This window comes from Oryza glaberrima, chromosome 2 (assembly GCF_000147395.1).
Source record: "Oryza glaberrima chromosome 2, OglaRS2, whole genome shotgun sequence".
Taxonomy (NCBI): Eukaryota; Viridiplantae; Streptophyta; class Magnoliopsida; order Poales; family Poaceae; genus Oryza; species Oryza glaberrima.
Genome location: NC_068327.1, coordinates 10,720,462 through 10,740,000, shown reverse-complemented (window position 1 = coordinate 10,740,000; position 19,539 = coordinate 10,720,462). Strand labels below are relative to the sequence as shown.

The window sequence follows — 19,539 nt, the reverse complement described above, 5'->3', positions numbered from 1 at the left end:
GACCCCACATGTCAATGTCTTTTAGAGGAGCACCCGAGACATGAGCTGATTCTACGAAGCATGTCGAGCGCAGTCTGACCGGTGATGTCCCTCCAATCGGATCGGCTGCTACCTCTAGTCGACTGGTGGTATTACACCCGTCCGTCCGGTCGATGCGTCCGGTCTGACCGGCAGTAACACATCGGTCGAACCAGCGTACAATATCGTAGGAGTGAATCTAGGATATATTGTATCGAGGGAATTGTAGGTATTTTTCATCGGCCAATCTTATTGTACAGAAAATTTTGGTATATGAAAATATGATGGAATACCACGCATATGCTCGTTGTTGCATGAAATACATGCACCACCTAGGAACCGGCTATTTAGTCGATTCTCTAACTCACTCATGCGAGCATCTAGGGCTTTCCAAGGTAGTACAAAAGGTTTTCTCAAAGGTAGTATTCAAAGAACTAAACCAATTATTTAAACTAGAAATAACATCACCATCACAACTTCATATGTAAGAATAGGCACTGCTAGAATCGTTGTTACCTTTGATTTTGCATGGATGGGTAACATGGATTTTTGTTGCTTGATGATGCCTTGCCAAGCCATCTTTTGAAGCAATTCTTCAAGTTGAGTCTCAAATGCCTGGCGATCAGTTTGCAACAACTCTCGAGCTAGCCATAGCGCCGAGAAGGGGATGACACATACATATATACATACCGATGTAGTCGACGGGGATGTGACTGTTGGAGAAGCGCCCCGTGTTGTGGCGAGTGTCGAACTCGGGGCTGTACAACTCGCGGTCGGCACGGGTGAGTTATCCGAGGTAGTTGTTGGTGCTGATATCAGCCGTGGATTCGCCGATCACAAAGAGAACCGGGACAAGTGTCATGCGTGCGACCACCGCGGACGGGGATAGGGACAATGGTTGCGAAGAGGAATGGGCCATGGAGCAGCAGTAGAGGGGAGCGGAGAGTGGGATGACGAACAGGGCAAGGGCGAGGAGGAGGAGGGGGGAGGCGAGATTTGGCTTGGCGCATGGCGCGCTTGGGTGAGAGACGCTAAGACAATGCCACTGAACTAACTATACGAGGCTCGGGTGGAACGTAGGTGGGGATTGCACGTGTGGGATGGCTGGGTGCACATAGCACAGTAACATGCAATTGTTGGGCTGGTTCAATTGCTTTATGGGCTTTTATGATGAGCCTAATCCACCATTGCTAGGTAAGAATCTGCAGTATTTGGAAAACTTTAGATTCCAAGAGAAGCTATGGTTGCTAGAAGCTCCTCAAACAAAGTTGCTAATGGGGTGTTGCGTGAGGAAGAAATATAGGAATTTCCTCAATGTGCATACCACCATTTTCGTTCCGTATACTATTTGTATTAGAATTATTCAAAATTAGAAACGAAATCGACATAGGTTTTTATTTCTTTACTATTTTAGTCCTAACATGTGTATGATAGGTCTCCCATTTGTAGGTTTAATTTTGAAAAGGCTACCGGATCTATCTAGCAAGGGCTAGCACCCCCGCCCATGAGATAAGTATTAGTCCGCTTGCAAGTTACTGTAAATTTATAACACACTACAGTGCTTCTAGACAAAAATTATTCATTTTTGGGGGCAGAATAGGCATAAGATGTGTGTTTATTTTGTATTAAGAAGAGGGTAATGTACATCTTGCTAACCCAGCCAAACAAACATAAACACAATGTGTAAACAAGATTATCTATCACGACATCCATTGTGCGACCAAGATACTATTGTGATACTACTTTAGCAGCCCAACTTCGCACCAAAGCACATCTTCTTCCGCATCACGTGTCACTTCGGTCTAGGTCTGTTGCCATTGGTTAAATACTCGATTGTTCCTTTCCTTCTAAATCAACCAGGCAGCTAAAGTGATGATGGTATCGAATCCTCGGTGAAGCTACGCGCTTACTTTCTTCTTGCACTCACACCACCATGAGAGGAAGAATTTTTTTTTTTTTTTTGCAAAGAAGCATGGATGCCCGATGGTGATCAGGATCAGCTGCCAAAATTGATGAGATACATGTTTATTCATGTTGATGCGGATCAATTGTTTCTTCCTGTTGATCATAAAGCACACTTAAGGCTGGGTGAGGCAAAACCTCACTTACTCAGCCAATCGGTCATCCAACATCGTCAGTTAGCAACTAACCATGCAAAGTACTAGCAACGCTAGGGGCTTTTCTCTCCCAAATTAGGAATGTTGGGAAGTTCACACTCTCAAAGAACATCGCATTGTAAGTGGATCATGTCGAGTAGCATCCAGGGCTCTCCCGATGCCAGGTGAAAGGAGTCTGGATGCTCTTGGCTCAAGTCAATCGAGGAAATCATCAGCCAGACCTTGAGGTATTCTAAGATTGCCGGAATTATTTAATTTCAATTGATACTGGCGCATTAGTGCATTACTACACACCGGTAGTTCCATCTCTCATACATATGTCCTTGCATGTGCAATCATTCCTCCTTATCCATATTTACTAAGGTGGCATACACGTGCCAAGTATCTTTGCAGAATTTTAATCCATAATTAATTATGTATAACTTAATTTTTAGAGAACTTTTTACCAATTTTTTTTTTAAAAATTCAATATGTAGACATATGGACACAAGCTAAGGTTTATATCAACGTTATTGAAAAACACATATCAAATACTTGCGCTTGGAATAAGGATGGTACCAAAATTAACACAAGACAAGTAGACTATTTAGGATGTTAAAGATGAAAAAGAAGCACACGGAAGATAATTTGGTCAGATTTATCTCGAGACAGACAAGATCCAATCATTGAAAAATATGACATTTTATACCTACAAAACAGTTAATTTCAAGACAACTAACCATTACAAATTACTCTTATCCAACAACAACAAAAAAAAGAGTATAGGATAGGATTGGAGAGGGGCGAAGGGCAAGAAAGACCAGACCCAGTCAAGCAAAGCAACCACGCTCACTCACCACCCTCCTCACACCGCCCTCCTTCCATCCATGATCCAATCCAACGAAAAACCGAGACAACCCAAAGGCCTCCCTCCTCTCAACAAACTTACTTACAATTAGCGCCTCCTCTCTCTCTCTCTCTCTCTCTCTCTCTCTCCTCCCCTTCTTGGAACGAACGACCAACTCCAAGTAGCCCTCCACCTCTCCTCCGATCCTCTCTCTCTCTCTCTCCTCCACTCCGATCGATCTCCGCCTCGGATTTGAGATCCTCTTCTGCCTTCATAGGGCACCGTACCTTCTCCTCCGCCTTTGTTGTTGTGTGTGGAGGATCGCGGGTTGGGGAGGGAGGGGGGAGGTTTTCTTGGGGCGGCGATCTTGCGGGGTAGCGGCGGCTGCCTGTGGCGGTCGGTCGATGCGATCGGGCGAGGCGGCGGGGGCGGTGAGGTCGTCGTCGGATCAGGGGAACAGCCGCAAGAAGCCGCGGTTCGACGCGGGGGAGGAGGAGGAGGAGCTCGCCCGGATGCCGCTCGCCGACGCCTTCGTCGGCGCCGGCAGCAGCGGGGACGGGGACGGCGCGGCGGCGGGGGCGGGGGGTTGCGCCGCCGCCCCGAGCGTGGAGCTCCTGGACATCGTGCAGCACCCGCTCCCGGGCTACGGGGCGCCCGTGGCGCTCAGCTTCAGCCCCGACGACCGCCGGGTGGCCTTCCTGTACAGCCCCGACGGCACGCTCCACCGGAACGTGTACGCCTTCGACCCCGCGCAGCGGCGCCAGGAGCTCCTCTTCGGGCCCCCCGACGGCGGCGGCCTCGAGGAGGGGAACCTCTCCGCCGAGGAGCGCCTCCGCCGCGAGCGCGCACGGGAGCGCGGCCTCGGCGTCACGCGCTACGAGTGGCGCGCCCGCCTCCCCGGCACCCCCGCCTCCCGCGCCGGCATTGTCGTGCCGCTCCCCTCTGGGGTTCGTATCTCTCAAACCGCAAACCCTTTCCCCCATTTAGTTCTTCCTTGATTTATATTATTACCAATTCAGTTGAGTTAGTAACTTAGTATTAGATGATACGCATTGCCCTAATCAAATTCGGTAGTTTTATACTTTTATCCTTGTGTATTGGACCACTTTCTCGGATTAAGGATTTGGTATGAGGTTGACATTCTGATTTTGCTATCAGCAACTGCACATGGATAGGCTTAGGCTCATTAGTTTCCGTTTCGAGTGTTGAATTAATGGAAGGCTGGTGTTGGTTTTGTGGGGCAGTGTTGGGTGACCATTATTATGGTTCTGGTTTGGATGTCGCGGGATGAGCCATATTTGCTCTGTAGTCGTTAGTGATGGCTATGAAGTTGAGTTTATCAGTGCCTGCAGGTCTGTGCTTGAGATCGCACTTCCTGCATTCTTGGTATAGTGCTGCATCTTGTATTGGTGGATTAGGTAGCTGACATGTTCCTAAATAGTGATCTCGCTACTGATTCAAAGAAATAAAACTCCTCTGTTGTGTTGATTATTGTCATCTATGGTTAGTTTTGTGTTGTCAGCGTATCATGGATATTCTTTTTCTGGTAGTTTTTGATGTTTCAGATAACCTTTGTAAATTTTCAAGGATGCTAAATATCATGAGTTTCATGGAAATATATCTTTTCTATTTCCATAGGTTTACTTCCAGGATTTGTCTGGTGCTGAACCTGTACTCAAGCTGCAAAGTTCAGCCACATCCCCCATCATTGACCCACATCTGTCTCCAGATGGGAGCATGATTGCGTATGTGCGGGATGATGAGTTGCATACAGTGGGGTTCTCTGATGGGCAAACTACCCAGTTGACCTATGGTGCAAGCGAAAGTGGGAAGGTACTTCTTTGGAGTTCTGTTAATGATACTAACATTTTAATAGGAATATGTGTGCATTGTGTTGTTTGTTATCATACCAAGTCTTGTTGAGCAGGTTGCAAAGAAAAGTTTCATGTTGACTTTCTAGAAGTTTATTAGCTTTATTCTTGGCATGTAACCCAACATGACTATCATTGGAACTAGCATGTAACCCAACATGACTATCATTGGAACTAAGCAATATATTGATTTTTTTTGTCAACAATATATTCAATGTGTTATAGTTCAAATATTTCTTTCTACCTCTTGGTAGGGATTGTTTTTTGGTTGAACCAAAGTAAGCTTAATCCATAGCCAAAGTCCAAACAGTGGGATATTTACCTTCCAAAGACACACAGCAGCCGAAACTATTGCAGGAGGCTGGCGGTGTTTATAAAGACTACAAGTTTTATAAGTTAGTCTTTTAACCAAACTTTAGAGGGTATTCTAGTTAACTGCTGCCATTAGTGCTATGGCTCAAATAAGCTTCTAGGATAAACTTGCCTGCTAAAAGAACTTTATGTTCCCCTTTACCAATAATATCTCATAGTTTTTATTAGCTTACCCATGTAGCATGTATATTATGCTATCAGTATTCTTCTAACGTTCAAAACATGCTGAGTTGTGCATTAGTAGTTGCATGATCAACAGAAATATATAGCGGGGATTAAATAAAGTATGCAAGATCATACATCATGTGTTGTTACTGCAACTTCAGAATCTAACATTTGTACTTGTTTCTTTTTTTCCCAGATCCACGGACTTGCTGAGTATATTGCACAGGTGCACATGTTGATCCATTAGGATTGGTATGGAATTTGTTTTGATGGCTGCTGCCTAATATTTTGTATCTCCCATTGTAGGAAGAGATGGAAAGGAAGATGGGATTCTGGTGGTCTCCTGATAGCAAACACCTTGCATTTACTGAAGTTGACTCATCTGAAATCCCACTGTATAGAATTATGCACCAGGGTAAAAGTTCGGTTGGTCCAGATGCTCAAGAAGATCATGCTTACCCCTTTGCAGGGGCTGCTAATGTCAAAGTGCGCCTTGGAGTTGTTTCTTCCCATGGAGGAGAAATAACTTGGATGGATCTCCTATGTGGAGAACCAAATAGTATCCATGGTGATGAAGAATATCTTGCTAGAGTAAACTGGATGCATAATAGTGCTATTGCTGTTCAAGTTCTCAATAGAACTCACTCAAAACTTAAGCTACTTAAGTTTGACATCGCTTCAGGTAAAAGGGAGGTCATACTAGAGGAAGAGCATGATACGTGGATAACATTGCACGATTGTTTTACTCCTCTGGATAAAGGAGTGAATAGTAAACATCCAGGTGGATTTATTTGGGCCAGTGAGAAGACAGGATTTAGACACCTGTATCTTCATGACAAGAATGGTGTGTGCTTGGGGCCCCTCACACAAGGTGATTGGATGGTCGACCAAATTGCTGGTGTCAATGAGAGTTCTGGAGTTATATATTTTACAGGCACACTGGATGGGCCATTGGAGACAAATCTTTACTCCACCAACCTATTTCCGGATTGGAGCCTTCCCTTGCAAGTCCCCAAGAGGTTGACTCATGGCACAGGACGTCATTCAGTAATTCTTGACCATCAGTTGCTGAGGTTTATTGATGTGTATGACTCAATAAAATCTCCACCTGTGATCCTGCTATGCTCTTTGCTTGATGGAAGTGTGATAATGCCTCTATATGAGCAGCCTCTGACTGTTCAGCCGCTTAAAAAGTTTCAGCAGCTGTCTCCAGAGATAGTACAGATTGAAGGAAAGGATGGGACTGCTTTATATGGAACTCTTTATCTCCCTGATGAGAAAAAATATGGACCACCCCCATACAAAACACTCGTTAACGTTTATGGCGGTCCCAGTGTCCAGCTTGTAAGTGACTCATGGATAAGTACAGTTGACATGAGAGCTCAGTTCCTGCGTAGTAAGGGTATATTAGTTTGGAAGGTAACTATTCTTTCCTCTATTTTTTTTTCTTTGCTCTTTGTTTAACAAGATAGATTCCGATTGAGGACTTTTTTTTCTGTTTTCACTTTGGTCCATAAGTGTCACCGATCTTAAGGTATGCTGTGCAATGCATTGCATGGGTAAAATTCTAAACTAAAAATGATTTTAAATAAACTTATGGCCAAGATAGCACCATTTAATTTCTTTTTGTTTAACAAGGTATGCTGTGCAATGCATGGCATCTCATCCATTAATTTTTCCAAAGCACATCAGTATGTCATTTTGAGAGTTAACATGGACTCAACCTCAGATAATGCAATAGTGCATTCAAGCATAAAATTTGCGTTGAGTCAGAAATATTAGCACCACTCCACTAAGCTAATAAGGGTTCCTGCGTCCACAACTATGTCCGGAAAATATTGGCGCCTGTAACCTTCCTGTCATTAGGAATTAGCAAAACATTACAAGTGTCCAAAAAAGCCCCATGTAATTATCCTAAGTGACGTGTGGGTTGAAAAGCCCAATACAATCCAGCAGCCAATATTTTTTATTGTAGTAATGTCTGTCAGTTGCAAGCAAACAATTATACTACCCCCTATCCCTAGCGACTATGGCAAGTGGTAAGATTGATGATACAATCCATCATGACTAACCATATTGCTTCTTGAGCAAAAATAATCTAAAGTTTTAAGGTGGGAATTTTGAAGTGGAAGCAAAATGTTTTGGAACGGATGTTTCTATAATCATATATTTACATGAGTTTTTTTTTTTTGCTTAGAATTATTCATATATGATAAATTTATGCTGGCTGCTATATGCCTATATATTTTCGCATTTGTTGATTGCTCATTATGGAGTATAATCATATGCCTATATATTTCCGCATTTGTCACTACATTTATCATTGGGCTCATGAGCCATGGCAATACAAGTTGTTTGTAACACTGAATGACTGACTGTCTCCTGGCAGATGGACAATCGAGGAACCGCAAGACGCGGTTTGCAGTTTGAGGGACAGCTCAAATACAACATCGGTCGTGTCGATGCTGAAGATCAGTTAGCAGGTGCCGAGTGGCTAATAAAGAAAGGCCTAGCAAAACCCGGACATATAGGTCTCTACGGCTGGAGCTATGGTGGCTTTCTCTCGGCAATGTGCCTCGCGAGATTTCCCGACACGTTCAATTGTGCGGTTTCTGGCGCCCCGGTGACAGCATGGGACGGGTATGACACTTTCTATACCGAGAAGTACATGGGTCTGCCCTCGGAGCAGCGCGACGCTTACAGATACGGGTCGATCATGCATCATGTGAAGAACCTCCGAGGGAGGCTGCTGCTGATCCACGGTATGATAGACGAGAACGTGCATTTCAGGCACACGGCGAGGCTCATCAACTCGCTGATGGCGGAGGGGAAGCCCTACGATATCCTCCTCTTCCCCGACGAGAGGCACATGCCGCGCCGGTTAGGGGACCGGATCTATATGGAAGAGAGGATCTGGGATTTTGTAGAGAGGAACCTGTGAATGTGAAGAGAGGAAGAGAGAGAGAGAGAACTACCTGTGGTGTATAAATCTTTTGCTCGCTGTGGGCATGACTTGGGATGTTGTTACAGTATGTTGAAGCTATTTCATTTCCATCATCATCATCTGTAGTTATCCGCAGACTCCAGGGATATGATTCTTTTGGCTGTGATAAGGATGGCAGATAGATGTTAATTTCACATTGCCTTTCTCTTTCACCCACAGCTTGGTGTGTGTGATGTGGAATGTAATTACTGCTGCTCTAGAATGCCGGAATTTTGTGGTATATTTCCAGTAGGAATCAAGAAAATTTTTATTACGGCAGGAAAGCACTAGTTCATAACGTTACAGGTTGCACTGGCCAAACCAAACCTTCGGTGTCGATTCATGCTGATCGATCTGTGCCGGTCGTAACTCGTATCCACGATTTCAACTAGTCGGTCGTCTTCAATATTTACGCCAAGACTTAAACTATAAACATACTTCCAACCCTAAAATAAGTTTATTCTTCATTCATCTCACACGTACCAATACAAAAACTAAAATACCTTCACTTTATCAAATTTTGATAAAATTGTTTCTCCTTTTGTTTACTCCCAATCCATTTATTGGACCGATCTGGTCGTATACCACTCTTGACGATTTCAACTATTTCAATATTTACGCCAAGACTTAAACCCTAAACATACTTCCACCCCTGATCCCCAAAATAAGTTTATTTTTCATTCATCTAATACATACTAATACAAAACTAACAAAACTAAAATACCTTCACTTTATCAAATCTCAATAAAATTATTTCTCCTTTTGTTTACTCCCAATCCATTTATCTCTTACCTTCATAAACTTTGATGTAATGATTATTAAAAGATAACTTATTTTGTGACAAACCGAAGGAGGTAGCCTAGTATCGGATTTGGCTACTATTACGAATCTGGACATATCATTCTTCAAATTCATGGCATTGGCAGTCCAAAATTGTTATATATTGGGATGGATGGAGTATTTTCTAGAATTCTTCACAGGAGCCCAGGAACATCCATGGCATTGGCAGCAGCTTGACTGCTCGTCGTTGTTGTTTCAAGATCCTTTCTGCGAACTTGCTTGTTACTTTAGTGTCTTAAAATATATCAACTTTTAGCATTTAAAATTTGTTCTAAAATATAATAATTTCACCACATATATTCCATTATCAACTAATCACAATCTTTCACCATTCAAATTCTTCACCTACTTTTTCTTCCTAATCAATTACAAATTTCTCCCATTTAATTTATGTACTTTCTTCAAGCGCTAGCAAAGAAGAATTAGGCTGTATTCTTCCCTCACATTTCCCAACTCACCTCCCACGTGTTCCGCACGCATGTTTTTCAAGCTGTTAAACGGTGTGTTTTTGTAAAAGATTTGTATATGAAAATTGCTTTAAAAAATCATATCAATCCATTTTTTTAAAAAAATATTAAATACTTAATTAATCATAAGAAAATGCGTCGCTCTGTTTTGCGTGTGTGGGCCTCACCTCTCGAACACAGGCTTAGAAATCAATCGTTGTAATATTTGTTTTCTTGGTATATAATCCTTGTTTGGGGATCATTGTGCAATGGTTGCATTGTAAACATTTCGATCTACATAATTTATATAGGCTTATAATATGACACCTTTGGATGTATCATTTGTAACTTTTTCATATGAAACTATTCAATTATTACCAATCGGAAAAAACTTCACGTTCCCTTAGAACGCAATTCTTATATTTCCTTTTCTATTTATCTAGAATTAGAACCCAACTTGGGTTTTCACTTTTCACAAGCGCATGTTATAGAGTACCACCGTCAAGAGCGCTGGAGCATACCCGAGTTTACTTCCTCCATTTTCATATTAAAGTGTTTTACCGAAAATACTACACAAACGACCGGAGCGTCCGACTTTTGGACGACGATGTACGCGGCGTTAGCAACATGCTATACGTCACATGAAGCCTCACGCCATCATGTACTGTGCTGCTTTGTCGTTTCGATCGTACGCCGGTCGAATGTAGAAGTCGTACATATAGCAGGGTTCGTGTTTTACAAAAACTTCTAAAGTATTTGTTCTTTTCAGAAAAGATCTACTAGCGATTTTGAAACGAGCAATGTCTAATGTCAACTACTCTCTTATTTTTCATATTATAAGTTATTTTGATTATTTTCCTATTTAAATATAGAAAAATTTAACAGCATCTAAAACATGAAATTAGCTTTATTAAAACTAATATTTAATATAAAATATGTTTGTTTTGTATTAAAAATATTACTAAATTTTCTATAAATTTTGTCAAACTTAAATAAGTTTAACTAGCAGAAATAGTCAGCCTATAAAAGCTCATAAAATTTCAAATTCGAAATACAGTAGGACCTAATGGCCCCAGCTCACCGTTGGCCTGACTTGCAAGTTGCAACCCCGGGTTTCTTTTTTTCTAAGTCATTCATTACTGGAAACAAACAGACAATTAATTAATTAATAATTATAATTAATTACCGGAGTTACTTATTCTAAACAGTAACCGACTCCTTTCCAACGTGTTGCCCACGAAGCCGGCAACCCGAAGCCAAAGCCACCGCCTTCCAAATCCAAATCCAAATCCAAATCCTACTTAAGTTAAAATCCCACTCCCACCACGGCACCACGCTAAGCTAAACCCACACCACCTCGCCCAATTAAACCCTCACCCATTCTTTTTCTTTTCAACAACTCTCTCTCTCTCTCTCTCTCTTCCGAAGGGCGGAGCAGTTGATCGGCTCCGGCCACCGCCAATCCGCGCCTCCGCCGTCGTGGTAAGATGATCCATTCGTTCTCCGATTCGCTTTCCGCGATTTCTCCCTCCCGCGGGAGCGATTTGGTTCCTGTGTTATTGATGGGTAGGATCGATGAGGAAGTGGTGCGATTTTTTGGATTCGGGTTTGTGTTTCTAACGCGTGTTGGCAATGGCGATCGATCGTAGACTGCGCGACTTCGGAAGCGGAATCTCGCGGGGGTTCGCGGCCCGTCGGAGGCCGAGGCGGAGGCGGAGGCGGAGACGGAGACGGGAGGCTGGGAGGCTTCGTCTTCGCGCCTCCTCGGATCCAATCTGTTTATATCAATTCCGGTGAGGGGTCTCTCTGTTGCTTGTGCTGTTCGAATCCCCTGGCCGAACTCGAGTTCCTACTCGATTTATATTTTTTTCTTCTTTTTTTTTTTGAACTTCTACAGATGCTGTGCTGCTGCGCCATTGGAGTAGTAGCAGAGACGATCCTGCCGCCTCTGCACGATTCCTTCGGTTCGGGTGCGAAATGCTCAGATTGTTGCTGTGGTTTGCTGAAATTGCTGCTTTGAGTACCACGATTGCTCACCTAGGGTTTGATGATTTGTTTCTCTTGAATGTGCAGGGTTGAACGCATTGGGGGCCAAGAAGGGATTATAGGCGCATTGGTGTCAAGCGGTGGCCCCTAGGGTTTCCTTGTTGATAGGAGACCCTAGGGTTTGTTTTTTCATCAATGGGTCACATCCACTAATTCATAGTGCAAATAGCTGCTTCTCTAGTGCTGGTGGCTGTGCACTTGTGCTTGTTGCATCAGTAGCTTTGGCTGCCTTGGCTGTGTTGCTTGAGATCAGCAAAGATGTCGTCAGCCGGTATAGCCACACTGAGCCCCCTGCTGGACCAGTTTTGTTTTGTGCCCCATGGCGAGCCCCGGTCGCAGCAGCTGGATTCTATTGTCATTTTTCTTGCCATGCCAGGGGTGGCACCCATGCCAATGCGTGTCCTGCACTCAGACTCTGTTGCCTCGGTCAAGCTCCGCATCCAGCAGTCCAAGGGCTTTGTCACTACCAAGCAGCGGCTGGTGTTCAGTGGGCATGAGCTGTCACTAAACAACTCCCATGTCAGGGATTATGGACTTACCGATGGAAATGTGCTTCATCTTGTCGTGCGGTTGGCTGACCTCCGTGCGATAAGCATTGAGACTGCCAATGGGAAGAAATTTCAGTTCCAGGTGGAGAGTTGCTGCAATGTTGGGTATCTCAAGGACAAGCTCTCAGCTGAGAGTGGACAGCAACTTGGGAGTCTCAAGGACCAAAGGCTTGTGTTTGACGGTGAAGAGCTTGAGGATAACCAATTGATTGCAGATATTAGCAAGAAGGGTGCTGCAGTTATCCACTTGTTCATCCGCAGGCCAGCAAAGGTTCAGACACAGCAGGGTGATAAGGAAACTGTTGTTACAGTTGTTACTCCCAAAGACAATGATAACCTCCAAACAGATGCTTTGAACCTTGCGAAACCAGCTAAGGGTAAACCTGCTCCAGTTGAGCCAATCATTGCTAATGGAAAGGTGAAATTGTCTCCTGCTGTGATGGAAATGATCTACTCAACAATTTCTGGTATAGAAAACGGGTACCTTCCCGTGATGTCAACAGAGGGTTCAGGGGGAGTCTATTTCATGAAGGACTCTTCAGGTGAAAGCAATGTTGCAGTATTCAAGCCTATTGATGAGGAACCAATGGCAAAGAATAATCCCAGGGGCCTTCCTTTGTCAACTGATGGTGAGGGGTTGAAAAGGGGAACGCGAGTAGGGGAAGGTGCATTAAGGGAGGTTGCAGCATATATTCTTGACCATCCAGTTTATGGATGTAAATCGTGTGATGTTCCTGGATTTTCTGGTGTACCACCCACAGCGTTGGTCCGTTGTTTCCATATGGGGAAGGGATCTAAGGTTGGATCATTGCAGCTGTTTGTAGATAACAATGGCAGTTGTGAGGATATGGGCCCTCAAGCTTTCCCAGTTAAAGAGGTTCAGAAGATTGCCATACTGGATATTAGGTTGGCAAATGCTGATCGTCATGCTGGGAACATATTAGTGTGCCAAGATGGAGAAGATCACTTGAAGTTGATTCCAATTGATCATGGGTACTGCCTGCCAGAGAAGGTATTTGATCATTGCTATCATGTGAAACAATTGTATTTATGTTCACTCGCTTGAATTGGTAAACTTAAACTGCTATTTTTTTTCCTTAGCATAATAATTAGAGATCCCTAGTAATTATTTAGTGTTGTTGGAAGTTTAAACAATGTCAGTAATATCCTCGTATTTTCTCAATGTTTTTGTCTATGTTAATGTGACAATTTCGGCACTGATCCAGTAAACAAGGCCGTGTGTCCTTAATATTCATTTGATTTGAATCATTGTTAGCTGGCATTATTTTTGTACAAGTTAATTCCTTGTATGCTATCTTGCTTAGTTCAATCAATTTTTCTGTACCAGTTTACGAGTCTTTACCTTTTCCCCTTTGCAGTTTGAAGATTGTACCTTTGAGTGGCTCTACTGGCCCCAAGCCCGCGAACCCTTCGGTCCAGAAACCGCAGCATACATTGGATCACTAGATGCTGACAAAGACGTTGCGCTTCTCAAGTTCCACGGGTGGGCGCTATCTCCCCAGTGTGCCCGAGTTCTGCGCATCAGCACAATGCTTTTGAAGAAGGGGGCAGAGAGAGGCCTAACGCCTTATGACATCGGCAGCATCTTATGCAGGCAAACAGTAAAAAAAGAATCTGAAATCGAGGCCATCATAGAGGAAGCAGAGGATGCCATCCTTCCAGGAACTAGTGAGGAGACATTCTTGGAGACCATCTCGGAGATCATGGACTTTCACCTTGATAAGCTTGCTGTGAAGTTAAAGAAGTTCTGAATAACTGATCGAGTCACTCGAATTGTGCCCGGTTGTAAGTATGTATCGTAGTCACTAAATGAAATAACGAGTTTGGCCGTTGAACTCATTACCGTGGAACATTTTGTGAATATAACAAGGATCATCCACTTTTTTACCTGTACTTGTAATGTAGACTGTAGTTGCATCGAGTGTTCTTTCTGCTTGGTAATTTCAGCAAAACCTAGCACCTGAGAAGCTTGTTTGGATCATTGTCAATGTAAACCTGTTTAAAGTGTTGGCATTGCCAAATCCTGAGAACAATGTTTGGATCATTGTCAATGTAAACCTGATGAAAATGTTTGGTGAGGGTTGTTTGGTTTGCTGCCAAAATTCCACTTGGAAATGTGTTCACACTACATTTCAATTTGCTTACCAATATTTTGGCAATGCCACCTTTTTTTTTTTTTGGAAGGGAATGCCAATTATTTGGCAACAAATTAATTGGATTGCCAACTTTTTTTTTTGGTATTATTAAGATTGGGTAAGAACCAAACAGCTCTAGAGATTGCAATGTCTTCTTCCATCATGCTGGACTGAACATGAAGAGCTAAAGCATTTGCTTTTATGCAACCGTAACCATTTTTCTATTCTCGCAGGCATTGACTGGTATGGTTCCTGTGTTATTTTAGAAGATCTGATTCATGTGTTGTTTTAGAAGATCTGATTCATGATTGAACTGTCCCACTATCTTAAAATTTTCTGTGATACTATATATATATGGACCAAGCGTTGAGTAGAAGTATAAATAAAACCAAGGAATCAAACGAAAAAACCGCTTGTCATGAGATCTCGGGAGTGAAATGGTCCTGTTAATGCGGGTAAATCTCAGCTCAGCGTAAAATTTTGGGGCAAAGGACAAACGTTGCAGTTCGGTTTTCAACCAACCTAGCTCAAGGCTGGTGGTAATCATAAGCAACAGTATGCCTCAAGATGTAACATATTGTTGCGACAAACATTGAACTTTAACACTATTACCACCGGAGTTTTCAAGTCTCCACAATCAGAAAACAGTACACACTCAGCATGGGAGGAGACCGCAAAATTGCATTAGCTAGCGAGTACACAACAATTTCACATAATGTTTTACAGTGTTCGTTTTCAAAATTGCATTAGCTAGCGAGTACACAACAATTTCACATAATGTTTTACAGTGTTCGTTTTCAAAATTTCCTTTCACTGGATGTTCCACTTCTGCTCGAGAGCACTGCATATTCGATTCAAACAGCAGGCAGCACTGAGAGGGTAATTGCAAACTGCAAGAACAATGTGCAGAATATCAACACGAGTCAAACGAAACCATCTGAAGACAATGGATATCAACACAAGTAAAAGGGAAAAAAAAATCTGAGACTGTCTATATTTACATAAGTCACAAAGGAAAATCATTTTTTTACGAACTAAAGAAAACATCTTTGAGACAGTAAATGCACGCAACATTCCAGGCATCTCAGGAAAGGCAACAGGGCATTTGTGTTACAGAGCTAGATTGTAAACCTGTCTTACAAATGAGCGAGCATATGATAAATGCAACTTGCTTGAAACCTTTATGTAATAATATTTTTAACAGCTACTTCCTCCGTTTCACACTTTCTAGCGTTGTTCACATTCATATAGATGTTAATGAATCCAGGCATATATATATATATATATATCTAGATTCATTAACATCTATATGAATATGGGCAATGCTAGAAAGTCTTACAATATGAAACGGAGGGAGTAGACAATAACAAAAGAATGCAGCAAATAGATGATATCACCATGATCCTGCAAACTGTTTGCTCTAATTCTAATTTAAATTGAAGGTAACTTACTTTGTATGTAATCATCTGAGTATTCGTTGTCAATCTTTCCATGAGCCATAGCACCTACCTGAAATCATGTGCAGACTATAAGAGATGGACCAGGAAGAAAGAATGGAACAAAAAATAAATCAACTCGACGGCATAGCTTAACTCACCACAAACACAAGGGGTACATCGTCACTGGATTTGGCAACATAGTCAAACAAATTGACTGACTTCTCAGCACTATATGAAAGACCTAAGTATAAAAAAACTCATGAATTAGCAACAACCAACAGTGGACCATTACCTGATGCCCTGATCAAGAAAAATGTGCTACTAAATGTTCATTGGGTCACGAATTATACTATTTGACCTAGCTAAAAGTGCATCTTTGCAGGTATATTTTACAAATACTACTTTATGTTGTGATTCTCATAGGAAAAAAATGAGTAGAAATTCTCTACACAAAACTAGTAAACGAGGTTCTGGAAAATTGTATGCCATGACATTCAGTTCTCAAAATTTTGGTTTCTGTCATCCAAATTTAATCCTAGTCTAACCAAAGATGATTTTAGGATGTTACTCTAGCTAGTTTAAGGAACTCTGGATTTACTTATACCTAAGATTAACACTACCACTAAAAGAATATGAATTCTTACCAATCTTATTTGCTCCAACTGGTAGATAGCGGGTGACTGGATTTTTAATGACATTAAGAAGCTTCTCCCGCTTTCCAACTGCTGTAATGCTCAACTTCTGCAATAATTGTGCTGCAATATTGTAGAAATACTTCATCAGCACAGTTCACAGAAAACACTAAAAACACAATATATGTGCAATTACAGCCATTATTAACTTACACATTAAACCGCAAAAACGTTTGAATGTACGTGGCATGCGGACGTAAGGCTTGATTTCAAACAATACTCCCTTTTCAGTCCTAACATAAACAGCTTGTAACCTCCCTGCTTTAGTTAGCGGGCTATCAAATATTGCAAGAAGAGCCTGCAAAATATTAAGAATACAAATTATGTTGGCTTTGAGAAAGCAGGTATAAAACGAATGAGAGAAATGAATGACTGGCTTGAACAATTTCTTTTTCATTAATCACTTAGATGTTCTTTGTAAAATCACCACGAGGCTCTTTCAAGAATGACTTCATTCTGGTGTTATGCGCACAGCACCAACTACAGAAATCAGCTACTACTTCTGTCCCAAAAAGAATGTATTTCTAACTATGCACCTGATAAGAGTATGTCTAGATGCATAGCCAGAATAACATTCTTTTTGGGACGGAGGTAGTATCCTTTACCAGAGGGGCCATTCTGTGGTTAGCCCCCAAAAGTGAGGAGGTAAATGCCATGGAATGTATATATCCTCAATAGGGGAAGCCAAAATAGAACACAGATAATGATGTGGTACGGAATGATTTCAAACAGAAAATTGGATGTCTGCTTTCGCTCAGTTTCAAACAGGGGTTGTACAGAGATGTGAGAGAGGACAGGCTTTAATCATGTGCCATTAATCCCTGGGAGCTCCGGAAATACAAGAAATTCGAAATACCTGGTGAATGATATCAGGCCTGTAATCAGCTGGATTCCTGTTTTGCTTCCTCAAATAATTAGCATGGTCATCCGAGTTCAGGATTTGCATAGTCTACACAAAGAGTCAAAAGAATCGTCAAAAATATCATTCGTGCAGCTTAAGCTCTTCAATCATCAGAGCTACAGACTGATATGTTCAGATACAATATAGCTAACAAAGAATCGTCAAAAGTATCATTCGTGTAGCATTAAGCTCTTCAATCATCAGGTATACAGAATGATATGTTCAGATACAATACAGCTAACTCGTTAACAAAGTATACAGCTGAATTATCTTCTAGCGTCCACTCATCACAAACAAATTTATCAAAGATAAGCATAAGAACAGAACTAATCCAACTATCCAAACTGTACATCCAAAGCCAGAAACGGATTGGTCGAAAAAAAAAAGCGCAAGAAAAAGGTGTAATAAATTTGTTGGCAAAGCTTCGCCCCATACCTTGCCGACTTTGCCGACCTCGAGGCAGGCCCTCTCGAGCACGAAGATCGCGCCGGGCCGCCGCTTCCCGTCCACCGGCCGTGGCACGACGGGTAGCCCATCAGCAACCTCCCCGGCCGCCGCCGCCGCCGCCACGTCCTCCTCCTTCCCCTCCTCCTTCTCCACCCCCTCCGGCGGCGGCAGCTCCTCCGCCGCCTCTTCGTCGACCGGGGGCTCGCGGGAGGCCCCGCCGTCGTCGAGCTTCCGCTTCTTCTTCCGCCCCTTCACCGCGTACGGCCGCCCCATCGGTCTCCTCCTTCCTCTCGCCGCCGCTCGCACGCGTTGCAGTGGTGTGGTGGGGTTTCGAGGGGGAGGAAAGCTAGGGTTTTTGGAGAGGGTGGCGGCGATTTCTTCTTCGTCCGGAGGTAAATACTGCGAGTGATGTGAGCCACTCATCCAATTAATGGACAGCTGAGACTTTTTGGCAAAATAAATTTGTATAATATTTAGAAGGAGAAAACTAGAACTAAGTTTGTATAAGTATTTAGGCTTAGGGTGTGTTTGGTTCACGGTTAAGGTTAGATGGGATATGACGAGCCAGTTTTTTGTTTGGTAGAGTGAATATGGCGATCCAGTCTTTTCTTTGGTTAGAGGGATGAAGATGGATTTGGTGATCCATTTTTTTTTTGTTAGGAGGAGTAGGATGGATGAGTGGTTACAATCACCTCATCATTAGAGGTGGTGAGTATACCCCTTCAAATTCACCAAACTAAAAATTATCAATGTACTGCAAAATAAAAAATCTAAAGAGAAATAAAAGGGGAAAAAGGAGAAAAAAAGAAAAAAAGTTGGTCCTTCTTGCTCTTCACGCCGGCCGCCGGCTCGCCTTCTTGCACGCCGGCCGCCGCCTCGCCTTCTCACACGCCGGCCGCCGCCTCGCCCACTCCTCTCAACGGCCGCCGCCCTGCTTCTCTCGACGGTCGCCGCCCCGCCTTCTCGACCGCTGGCCTCCGCCCCACCTCCTTCCCAACCGGTCTCCGCCACGCTCGTCTCGCCGGCAGCCGCCTCGTCTCCTCTAGATCCGGTCGTCGCCGTCGTTTCCTTCTACACCGGCCGCCACCCCATCTCCTTCCCCACCGGCCGTTGCCCCGTATCCTCCAGATCTAGTCGTCGTCGTCGTCTCCGTCCCCATCGGTCGTCACAGTCGTCCCCGTTTCCTCCGGTCGTCGTCGTCGTCTCCGTCCCCCCACCGGTCGTCGTCGTCATCGTCTCCTTTCCTCCTCCCGTTGTAGCCGCCTTTGGGCTTGCCGCCGCCGTCCCCTCATCCTCATCCCGTTGCCGCCGTCGTGCACCGGGCCGCTGCCACCGCCATGCACCGGCCGCTGCCACCGCCGCTCACCCACATCGTTGTTTCGCATGGTGAGAAGGGTGACGCGACCCACGTCGTCGCTCGCCCCGCTCACCCGAGCGCTCGGGCGGCTCTATCCGGCCAAATTAGCCGGATACCACCATCCGGCATCTAGAGGGAATATTCCCCTCCGGGCCGCCCTATCCCACTTCCGCCCACCAACCAAACACCCACAAAAAATGGGCCGCCATGTCCTATCCACCCAAATCCCTCCATCCAAACACACCCTAAGCTAAGGCTGGCAACCTTTCGTACTAGCACGTAAATCGAAACGATCCATTAACGCATAATTAATTA

General features: G+C 43.5%; 3 protein-coding genes across 3 annotated transcripts; 2 read left to right on the top strand and 1 right to left on the bottom strand.

Moving 5' to 3' along the window:
- Positions 1-3,019: 3,019 nt before the first annotated feature.
- On the top strand, positions 3,020-8,636 carry LOC127763284 (uncharacterized). Its single transcript, XM_052287935.1, has 5 exons — positions 3,020-3,908; positions 4,600-4,794; positions 5,566-5,595; positions 5,676-6,788; positions 7,759-8,636. The coding sequence occupies exons 1-5, from the start codon at positions 3,366-3,368 to the stop codon at positions 8,308-8,310; spliced, it is 2,433 nt and encodes an 810-aa protein (XP_052143895.1). The 5' UTR covers positions 3,020-3,365; the 3' UTR covers positions 8,311-8,636.
- A 2,342-nt stretch (positions 8,637-10,978) lies between these two features.
- On the top strand, positions 10,979-14,331 carry LOC127763038 (phosphatidylinositol 4-kinase gamma 4). The gene is made up of 5 exons (XM_052287613.1): positions 10,979-11,120; positions 11,288-11,431; positions 11,536-11,608; positions 11,712-13,244; positions 13,612-14,331. The coding sequence occupies exons 4-5, from the start codon at positions 11,943-11,945 to the stop codon at positions 14,002-14,004; spliced, it is 1,695 nt and encodes a 564-aa protein (XP_052143573.1). The 5' UTR covers positions 10,979-11,120; positions 11,288-11,431; positions 11,536-11,608; positions 11,712-11,942; the 3' UTR covers positions 14,005-14,331.
- A 718-nt stretch (positions 14,332-15,049) lies between these two features.
- On the bottom strand, positions 15,050-18,250 carry LOC127763039 (uncharacterized). Its single transcript, XM_052287614.1, has 7 exons — positions 17,856-18,250; positions 17,376-17,468; positions 16,673-16,817; positions 16,472-16,582; positions 15,986-16,068; positions 15,840-15,897; positions 15,050-15,278 (listed from the first exon to the last, which is right to left on the bottom strand). The coding sequence occupies exons 1-7, from the start codon at positions 18,138-18,140 to the stop codon at positions 15,199-15,201; spliced, it is 855 nt and encodes a 284-aa protein (XP_052143574.1). The 5' UTR covers positions 18,141-18,250; the 3' UTR covers positions 15,050-15,198.
- Positions 18,251-19,539: the final 1,289 nt, after the last annotated feature.